We start from the raw sequence: 10,152 nt of genomic DNA on the forward strand, positions 1-10,152 counted from the left end.
ACAGTAGATGCTTCGTGCATCTACTGTTTGATCCTGATGCTCATGGGATATTTTTAAGAATCTATCTCTATTTTTCTGCTTTGTTCTCCTGTGTAATATATTCCTTCGTAAGCAGAGCTGTCCTTTGGGGAGGTTAAAGAACTCTTGACATGTCCCATCTATGTAGAAACCATTTCCCACTATCTCCGGTGAATGTTTTTAGGAAAACTCTGTTAGACCCATCCCTGTGCCTATCCCTGACCATTAGTTAGGATTAGTGACCCCTCAGGTGCACACAGATGCCTAAAATCATAGGAGAAGTGGGAAGAAGAAACTGGAAAATGGTGACATCGAAGTGAAAGGATGAAGGGAAGGACAGAGACAAACAATAGATACTCCATAGCTCTAAGGACCCTGGCAGTGTGTCCTAATGCCTGCCCTTTCCTTGCTTGTACCTCCCCGTTCACCATCCCACACACATGCCCAGAGAAGCCTGTGTGCTGCCCACTTCCTCTCAACCAGACAGGAAGGATTAGGGAGGGAGCACCTGATACGCCCACATGACCAGCTTTCCCCAGGAAGCCTTCTCATCGCATCCTCTGTTTCTGTCTTCACAGAATTTTTTCAGCTTCAGTGTAAACGGCGATCCCAGACAGGTAAAGACCTTTGGTTTCTTGATTTCAGGTTTTGAGTCTTGGCATAAGTAAGCTCCCATTGACTAGGGATGAGAGAGCCTTGTTGATGGAGTTTGAGTGTGCCTTGTGTATATACTGCTGGGGTTGAGAGAGAGAGAGGCATGACTGGAGCCTGTTCCCCTGATTGTTAATACCCAGTGTTTCCTGGGGTTGGCATATACCTCTGCTTATTTACATTCTCTGCTCCTGAGATGTCCTGGTAGGAAGAGACTGAATTAAACCTCCCATGGTTGATGAGCTGTGCAGTGGGACAGCCAAGGATTGTCCTGGGGACACCACCCTCCTCTAACACCAGAGATAACACCAATATCTTCCTCATGTTCACCCCATCCCTGAACTCCTCCATCCCCCCAGCAGTCTGATGAGTTCTGTCACCTTAACCATGCAGGATCTTAAAATCCTCCTCACAGCACTTCTTTTAAAAGGTCTTGTCAGGATCTCACATGATTCATCTGCTCATTCAGCAAAGATGAACTAAGCATTCACTGTGTGCCAGGATCTGATATAGGACTTGGGGAAACAGCAGTGGAAAAAGTGAGATCCCTTGCCTGCTTCATACCTCACAGAAAAACAAATAAGCTGTGCGGTGTGTTTGATGATGCTCAGCATCAAGGAGAAGCAAACAGTAGAAAATGCACATAGCACTTGCCAGTGGTTTGAATTCAGTTCAGAGGGCCAGCTAGCTAGAGGGTGTCATTAAGGGCAAGCACTGGGGGAAGGGAGGAGGCCAGCTGAGGGAATATCTCAGGCTAAAGGAACAGCAGCTGCAAAGGCCCTGGGGCAGAAAATCACTGAAGAGCCAGGGGATTGATAAAGCAGATGTGGGATGTTGGGGGAGGGGGCAAATAATCCATAGTTTTGGATTTCAATCCGGAAACAGATGGGAAGTCCTCAGATCATTTTGAGCACAAGAGTGATAGAATTGGGGGTTTCCAAAGTCTCTGCTTGCTCAGAGGAAACACTGTAGGGAATGGGCAGGACAGACACAGGAAGATCAGTGGGAAGCCTCTGCCTGCACTAATCCAGGGATGGGATGTCGGCAACCTAGACCAGGCCATAGCACTGATCAGGGAGCAGTGTCAGAGGCGAGAAGATGCCTGAGTTCTTCTACCCAAGCAAGGCCATGCCCATTGCCCACTCAAGGCAGTCCCTGCAAGCCCTGAGTGGGCAGCAACTGTGACTGTGGGTCTCATTGTTATTGAAGTCGCTCTTACCCCACTGATTTATGTAAATAAATATACTATGCACATGTAAGTGTATAAGAACATATGTGTGTTTACATCTATTTGAATGAAGCATGTGCCTGTCTATCACCTTATCACTAGCCGCTGCTGGTCAGCTTCCAACCCTCTGTGAGAAGACAGTCCCCTTTGGTAGGTCATGGTGACAGCCTCACTCACAGAGAGGCAGAGATGGGCATGAGCCGGGGGTGGGGGTTGAATTTCACACACACTGTGCCCTCTTTTCCTCAGAGTTACCTCTTGGTGCCCACTGTGACAGATGGAGTGCTACTGCCAATGCCACCGCTAGAGATTCTGGCAGAAAAGAAATACAACAAGGTCCCCTACATTGTGGGAATCAACAAGCAGGAGTTTGGCTGGATCCTTCCAAAGGTGAGAACACACAGGCCACTTAGATGGACTGAACCTTCCGTCCACTGCGCTTTCCACCCCCTGTCGCAAGAGTGCCCCTGCTCTAAGCACCCCTTGAGTCCAGGGAAACTGTCCCTTTCTGAAACAAGCAGATCTCTTGGGTGGCTCAGCTGTGCCCTTAGGGGTATCATCCTGGGAAACCTGCAGTCAAAACATTTTTTCAGTGTCATCCAGTTGAAGGGTGTTGAAATATTGAGGCTGGGAGACCTGCAGAGGTAATCAATGTCAGACAGGCAAACTGAGGATGCCTGGGAAAGAGAAGGAGCTGTACACAATCAGTAATTGCAAAGACATGGAAGCAACCAAAATGCCCATCAACAGAGGATTGGATAAGAAAGCTATGGTTCATCTACTCCATGGAATACTACTCAGCTATTAAACAAAACAAAATGCAGTTCTTTGTGGCCAAATGGGCCAAACTGGAAACCATAATGCTAAGGGAAATGAGCCAATCCCAAAAGATTAAATACCACATGTTTGCCTTAATTTAAGATGACACGATGTTATGTATAACAAGTTATGTTATGAATGTTATATGTTGTGTATAAACCTAAATTGAAATGTCAATGAGGTGGTCACAGAAGGTGGATAAGAAATCGCATTCACTTTTACCATATTGGTTACTCGTTACTATGTCAATTAATTCCATAATGATGTAAATTTTTGCTGATGGTATGTTGGAGCTTTCAATTGACTGGGATGATACTCTGCTGGCTCTGTCTTCAGACCAGAGAGTGTATACCTAAGAAGCCGTTGAACTTATCTGGACAATAAGATGCTGGACTCTATGTTTGGTATATGCTTGCAATGGGGGAATCTCAACTGAACTTGAACTGTGGTTATGCAACAAGGTGGAGGAATCCACCATGGTGGGAGGGTTTGGGGAGGGGTGGGGAGAATCCCAGTACCTATGAAACTGTGTCACATAATACAATGTAATTAATGAATTTAAAATAAAATTAAAAAAAAAAAAAAAAAAAAAAAAAGAAAGAGAAGGAGCTGTAGAGAGAGGCCCAGTGCCTCTGACCTGGACTGGTACTCACAGGTGCCCCCAAAGTCTCCACAAAATGCTTTTCCCACCTCATTGGAGACTCATTGTGCTTTTTCATGAGTCGAGCTAACTTCTAGAAGGGGAGAAGGTAAGAAGGTTTTCCCCTCTGTTATTTGTTCAAATTTATTTTTATTTGAAAGGCAGATTTACAGAGAGAAGGAAAAACAGAGAGAAGGATCTTCCATAAGCTGGTTCACTCCCCAAATGATTATAACTTCCAGAGCAGAGCTGATCTTGAGCTGAGAGCCTGGAGATTTCTTTTGGGTCTCCCATATGAGTGCAGGGTCCCAAGGACTTTGGCCATCCTCTGATGCTTTCCCAGGCCATAAAAAGGGAGCTGTATTGAAAGTGGAACAGCCTGGACATGAATTGGTTCCCATATGGGATTCTGACACCACAGAGCAGATAATCAGCCTGATGAGCCACTGAACAGGCACCTGTGAAATAGTTATTAAAGTCTGAATAACAGTTATAGCATTACAGCAGATTTTACTCAATGACAGTATTGAAATAGAGTGGAGCGCTCAGAGTCAACTAGACTCAAATCCCTGAAGCAAAAGCCTAGAGATCAGCAACATTGGGCTGTGCTACAATAGACACTTTGGGGGTAGGAGGTTGGGTGAGGGAGAGTTTGGGTGTCTAGTTTACTTTGGTTTGTTAATTCAGCTGTCTGGAGGAGAAAGCACCTTCTTTTATCTTGACAGGATGCAGTGGTGTACGTTGAATCAAAACCTCAGGGATATCAGTCCTTTATCCTTCAGCAAGCATTAGGAGATCATAAGTTATCTCCCTGACAAGCTTGTATTTTAAAGAAAGAATTCTCAAGGCCCTGAGAAAGCAGTTTAGGCTCAAAGGATGGGGAAACAATTAAAAGCTTCCTAAGTAGCTGCTCTCAGAGAGATCCAGGGGTTGCTGTGACTTGGATGTTTAAGCCTGCGTACGTATATTCCTGTGCTGCAAGTCCTGGAGCCAGTGCCATAGCTCAACAGGCTAATCCTCCATCCTGTGGTGCCAGCATTCTATATGGGCACCGGGTCTTGTCTTGGTTGTTCTATTTCTAGTGCAGCTCCCTGCTAATGGCCTGGAAAGCTTTGGACGATCCCACATGGGAGATACAAAAGAAGCTCTTGACTCCTGGATTCAAGTCAGCTCAACTCTGGCTATTAGGGCCATTTGGGGAGTGAACCAACAGATGGAAAATTCTTTGACTCTCCTTCTCTCTGTAAATCTACCTTTGCAATAAATATAAATAATTTTAAAAATTAAAAATAAAGTGAGATCCTCTTCCAAGGGATAATGTCAAGAACCCGTGGAAATGTCAGCACTTGGGAGGTGATTGGGTCACTGCTGGGGTGCTGTCCTTGTAGGGCATTAATGCATGTCTGATGGGATTCTGAAATCTCCCATGACACAGGCTGTTAGAGAAAGCCTGGCCTTGGTTCTCTCTGGCTTCCTGGCTATTCTCCCACAGAGCACCCCTGTGATACAATCTGCCATGTGGTAATGTAGCCAAAAGGGCCTCATTGGTCAGAAGTGGCTGGCACCATGCTCCTGAGCCTCCAGCATCAAGAGCTAAATGAATATTTTCTTCATAAGATACCCAGCCTCATGTACTTTTTTATAGCAATAGAAGTGTGGACTAATGCAGGGGACTATCTACCTGTCACCAGGTTTTGATGGGAGGAGCAATACATTCATGTGACAGCTTCCTTGGGTAGGTGTCTTAAGAAAGACTAAGAATATTCCAGGGACATGACCTTATACTGCAAGAAGTTATGCCAGAGTTGGGTTGAGTCTCTGCATGCAAAGCTTTGGGCAGAGACACTGTGCGACAGAGGTTCTGTAGCTTCTGAGCCCTCTATTTCCAAAAGGGCGCCACTTAACCTTCCTCTTGTACCTTATTAACCACTGTGGTGATTCATACCTGATGCACTTGTATACCTGGCATTGCTCTTATTTACAATCTTTAAAAATGAAATGTGAGTTTCTTGTTATATGTCACATTGAGTCATTGAATTTTTGCCCAATTTTTCAGAATCCCATGTCCTTCAAGGTCCAACAAAATTAGAAAACTTCTTCAGAGCTTTTGTTTGGTTCATCAGTCAGTTTGTTTCTTCATTCACTGTGAGTCACAAATATGTAATTATTTTTTTTAACAGCTGGTGGGCTATCCACTCTCTGATGGTGAACTGGACCAGAAGACAGCCACAGACCTCTTGTGGAGGTCCTACCCCATTACTGTAAGAGTCCAGGGGAAAATGGAAAATGTTTAAACTGAACAGCACATGGTGTGTGTGTGGGGAGGGAATTACCCAAAATCACTGATCAATTAAATGCAGAACAATCAGAACTTCAAGATTCTTCCCCTGTTTTTTTTTTTTTTTACCTTCCTTACATGACTCACTGTGAAAGATTTGCATAGTGCTGTCGACATTTACTGTTTACATAAACCTTCTCTGATGGGGAGTGGGGTGATCATTGTCTTCATATATATCAGAATATCTCTAAGGAACTGACTGCAGCGGCCACTGAGAGGCATTTAGGAGCAACAGATGACCTTGCCAAAAAAAGAAGCTTGTTCATGAGCATGATTGGAGATGTGATGTTTGGTGTCCCATCTGTGATTGTGGCTCGCCACCACAGAGGTGAGTTCCAGAGATATGCTGGGAGATGGAATTGACCCTATCAGCCTGTTTGGTTCATTTGCCAAAATAGACAGACATGGAATCTGCTGAGGGTAAGGCTTCAGAGGTTGATTCCATATGGCCTGGAGTGGTATGCTGCCCTATTTTGGTTTTTGCAATGTCGAGTTTAGGAAGAGGATCTAAGTGCAATTTATTTGGGACATCCCAGAAAACACCAGTAAGGAAATGAGGATTTTGACACAGAAAACAGTTGAGAATCAAACAATGTTGTATTGCCAATCAGGTATCCATGATAACAAATCGAAATCAATAGAGGTCCTGTCTTAGAGTCATCCCAAGTCAATGACAAGGAATCTGGAGGATTTATCTACCCACTGACACTGCTGTTCCTAGAGATTGTTAGTTTCCTGGTTCTTTGGCCTATTCTACTTATAAGCAAAGGAGTTTTCTTTAGAGAACAGACAAAGGTCTTAGAAGTGTGTACAGATGCTAGATACGAAAGTCATGATGGTACCCCTAGAAATAGGGAACATGGCTGAAGCACCAATAGCATCTGCTACAAGGCTTCTTTGTCTGAAATGATGGTGGTATAATGGAGAAGAGGGTAAATGTTGTACATTCAGTCCTGGCAGATGGTCAAGATCATGCTGTCTACAAACTAGTTTATTAACCATTGGGAAATTGAAACACTGAGTCTGATAGCTTCCTGAGATATAAGAGTCAGGTAGTTTCTGCCCATACTTGTATTTACATTTCCTGGAATTTAGACAGAAAATTTGTCTAATTTCTTCACTCTTCTCAGATTGAGTAGAACAAACACTGAGAATAGCCAGTCATAGACAACTAAAGAGTGTACATTCTTAAAATGAATAAATACAACAACAATCAAATACAACCAAGGTGAACTGGAGACACTTAAGAATAAGCAATAGTGTGAGTGAGTCAGGAGGCAAAGGACTGTATGTGAACCAACAGAGTGTTCGTAGGATAAAAGTCACTTCAAATGGATTGACCTGTGACTTTAGCATTCATTCATTCATTCATTCATTCATTCATTCCTCCAGAATTTGTCTAATTCCCCTTTCACCTCAGTCAGGTGGAATTGACCCTATCAGCCTGTTTGCAAATTGCTGGAATTTCTTGAAATACTGTTTATATACTTTGCTTATAACCAGAGGTTTCATTTGCAACTGGAAACTTTGGATACTATTCACCTGTGTTTGGTAACATGAATTATGCATGCCTCTGTGTCGTGTCAGATGCTGGAGTCCCCACCTACATGTATGAGTTTACATATCGCCCCAGCTTCTCATCAGACACAAGACCTTTGACGGTGATAGGAGACCATGGGGATGAACTCTACTCTGTCTTTGGAATCCCATTTTCCAAAGGTAATGGGGGCTGATTTCTAATCTTGACTGAATTGATATCCTTGAGCAAGCTCTCCTTCTTCCAATTCACTCTAACAGAGTTGAGCTCCAATGGGCAGCCCTCAACCTTTCTCCTGTTCTGACATGCATGACAGAGGATATGTATTCACATGTCCTCAGTCATAGTAACTCTCAGAATCCCAGCTGTGATATCAGTAAGACACATAGTGAGTTTCCTGTACAGCTTTGCTCTGTGGGTAGACTGATTCACATTGATTTGATTTGATTTTGCACTCACAACAATCCATCAGAACGTGGATAAAGGCAAGATTAGAATTGGCCAATAACCTTGATCAGGTCTAACATTATTTATCGGTCTCTATCCCTCCCTCTTCCTCAAAGATTTTCACTTTTAGTCTACTACATATTACAGTATTTAAAAAAAAAATGCTTTGCAAGAGTCTTCAATTCCTTAACTCTCAGCAGTTATAATGACTTGTGATCCCCTCACAACTGTTCATGACATCTCAGTGACTCTGTTTATCTCCCTGTTGGGTGACCACTTAGCACAGTCATAACTCTATTATTCTTTAGAGTCTATGACAATGTGTGTGTATCTACAAAACCAAGAAAAGACAAAAACTATTGGAAGTAGAGTTCACATAGAGGAAACTTTGAATGTTCCATTGTGAAGCTGGATGGACAGACAGGTAGATGGACAGACAGACAGGTGGATGGACAGACAGGTGGGCACAGAAGATAAAGGCAGTGAAGTGACAGTTAACCGCACACCCACTGCTGAGTCCGCAGTCAACCATTTCAAGCCTAAAGTACACACAATTAACCAAGATCTGATGAAAATACAGTTTTGGGGCCTGGCACAGTAGCCTAGTGGCTAAAGTTCTTGCCTTGCATGCTCTGGGATCCCATAAGGCTGCACCACTTCTCATACAGCTCCCTGCATCTGGCCTTGAAAAGAAGTAGAGGATGGCCTAAAGCTTGCATGGGAGACCAGGAAGAAACTCCAGGCTCCTGGATTCACATTAGCTCAGCTCCAGCCATTGTGGCCACATGGGGAATGAAACAGCTGATGGAAGATCTTCCTATCTCTCTTCTCTCTGTAAATTGGACTTTCCAATAAAAGTAAATAAATATATTTTTTTAAAGATTTATTTATTTTTATTACAAAGTCAGATATACAGAGAGGAGGAGAGGGAGAGGAAGATCTTCCGTCCGATGATTCACTCCCCAAGTGAGCCGCAACAGCCGGTGCGCTGCGCTGATCCGAAGCCGGGAACCTGGAACCTCTTCCAGGTCTCCCACGCGGGTGCAGGGTCCCAATGCATTGGGCCGTCCTCGACTGCTTTCCCAGGCCACAAGCAGGGAGCTGGATGGGAAGTGGAGCTGCCGAGATTAGAACCGGCGCCCATATGGGATCCTGGGGCTTTCAAGACGAGGACTTTAGCCGTTAGGCCATGCCGCCGGGCCCTAAATAAATATTTTTTTAAAAAAGAAAATACGGTTGTTGACTCAGCAGGCATGGATGAAGGGCCAAGATACTGTATTTTTAAGGAGATTTGCTCATTTATTTGAAAAGCAGATTTACTGAGAGAGAAAATTGATAGGTAGGAGAGAGAGGTAAAAATCTTCATCTTCCATTTGCTGCTTCAATTCCAAAAATGGCTACATTGGCTAGGGGATGGGACAAGCAGAAATCAGGTGCCTGGAACATCATCCTGTTTATCCACATGACTGCAACTGGCCAAGCATCTAGGCCATCCTCTGTTGCTTTCCTAGCGCATCAACAGGGAGCTGGACTGGAAGTAGATCATGTAGGTATTAAAATTGGTGCCAATATCACAGGCAACAGTTCAAAGCATGGGCCACAACACCAGACCCCAAGATACTGCATTTCTCACTAAGAATTTCCTTCTTTTATTTCCCCACAGAGGGTGTCTCAGAGGAGGAGACCCAATTGAGCAGGATGATGATGAAATACTGGGCCAACTTTGCCAGGAACGGGTAAGACTGGTGGCAAAGGAGGAGCAGGTTCAGTGGGAGTGCAGTGGAATCTTTCGGGTTGGGAAGGATTATAAAGTTTCTTGGGTGATGAAACCCTACACCCTGTGATCCAGCCTTCTGACAATGAGAGCTCTGTGTCAGGGACAGGCCACCCCAGGAGATGCTGAGCTCTTTCTCTCTGGTGCCATCTGAGCCTCTCAGCAAAGGGAACCCGGGAGTCCCTATAGATCTCCAAGGCTTACTGGTCCAGATATGAGCTTTGGGGGACTTCTGTTTGATTCCATTTCCAGGAACCCCAATGGGGAAGGGCTTCCTCACTGGCCAAAGTACGACCACAAGGAGGGATACCTGCAGATTGGAGCCTCCACCCAGGCAGCCCAGAAGCTGAAAGACAAGGAAGTAGCTTTCTGGACTGAGCTCCAGGCCAAGGAGGCAGCAAAGTCACACCAGACAGAACATGCTGAGTTGTGAATGGGTGGAGTAGCCTGCTTTAGAATCTGGGAGAACTCAGGGGTGCTCTACAAAGGGTTTCTGTTATAAAGGCTGAAGGATTTCTGGTGCAGGTGAGCGTAATTCAGGATGGGAAATGTGCTTGGCTTGTGGAATAAACTTGTTTTCAGAGGTCAACTCAGTGTTTTTGTATTGGGCTGAAAATTAATCCATCTTCCTCAGCAACATAGGGATAAAGAGAAGAACCATCCATGAGAATATGCCTCTTCAGGGGATGGCTAAACATGA

The 10,152-nt window shown here is 44.4% G+C and overlaps 1 protein-coding gene across 1 annotated transcript in view; it reads left to right on the plus strand.

Annotated features, from left to right (window-relative positions):
* The window catches only part of LOC101524472 (liver carboxylesterase 1-like), a 29,690-nt gene extending 19,805 nt beyond the window's left edge, over positions 1–9,885 (plus strand). Inside the window, exons 8-14 of the mRNA XM_004583863.3 lie at positions 597–635; positions 2,147–2,287; positions 5,537–5,617; positions 5,875–6,022; positions 7,282–7,413; positions 9,342–9,414; positions 9,705–9,885. Coding sequence (XP_004583920.3) covers positions 597–635; positions 2,147–2,287; positions 5,537–5,617; positions 5,875–6,022; positions 7,282–7,413; positions 9,342–9,414; positions 9,705–9,885 — 795 coding nt within the window. The remainder of the gene's footprint in view (positions 1–596; positions 636–2,146; positions 2,288–5,536; positions 5,618–5,874; positions 6,023–7,281; positions 7,414–9,341; positions 9,415–9,704) is intronic.
* Positions 9,886–10,152: the final 267 nt, after the last annotated feature.

The sequence above is a fragment of the Ochotona princeps genome, chromosome 16 (assembly GCF_030435755.1).
Source record: "Ochotona princeps isolate mOchPri1 chromosome 16, mOchPri1.hap1, whole genome shotgun sequence".
Lineage (NCBI taxonomy): Eukaryota > Metazoa > Chordata > Mammalia > Lagomorpha > Ochotonidae > Ochotona > Ochotona princeps.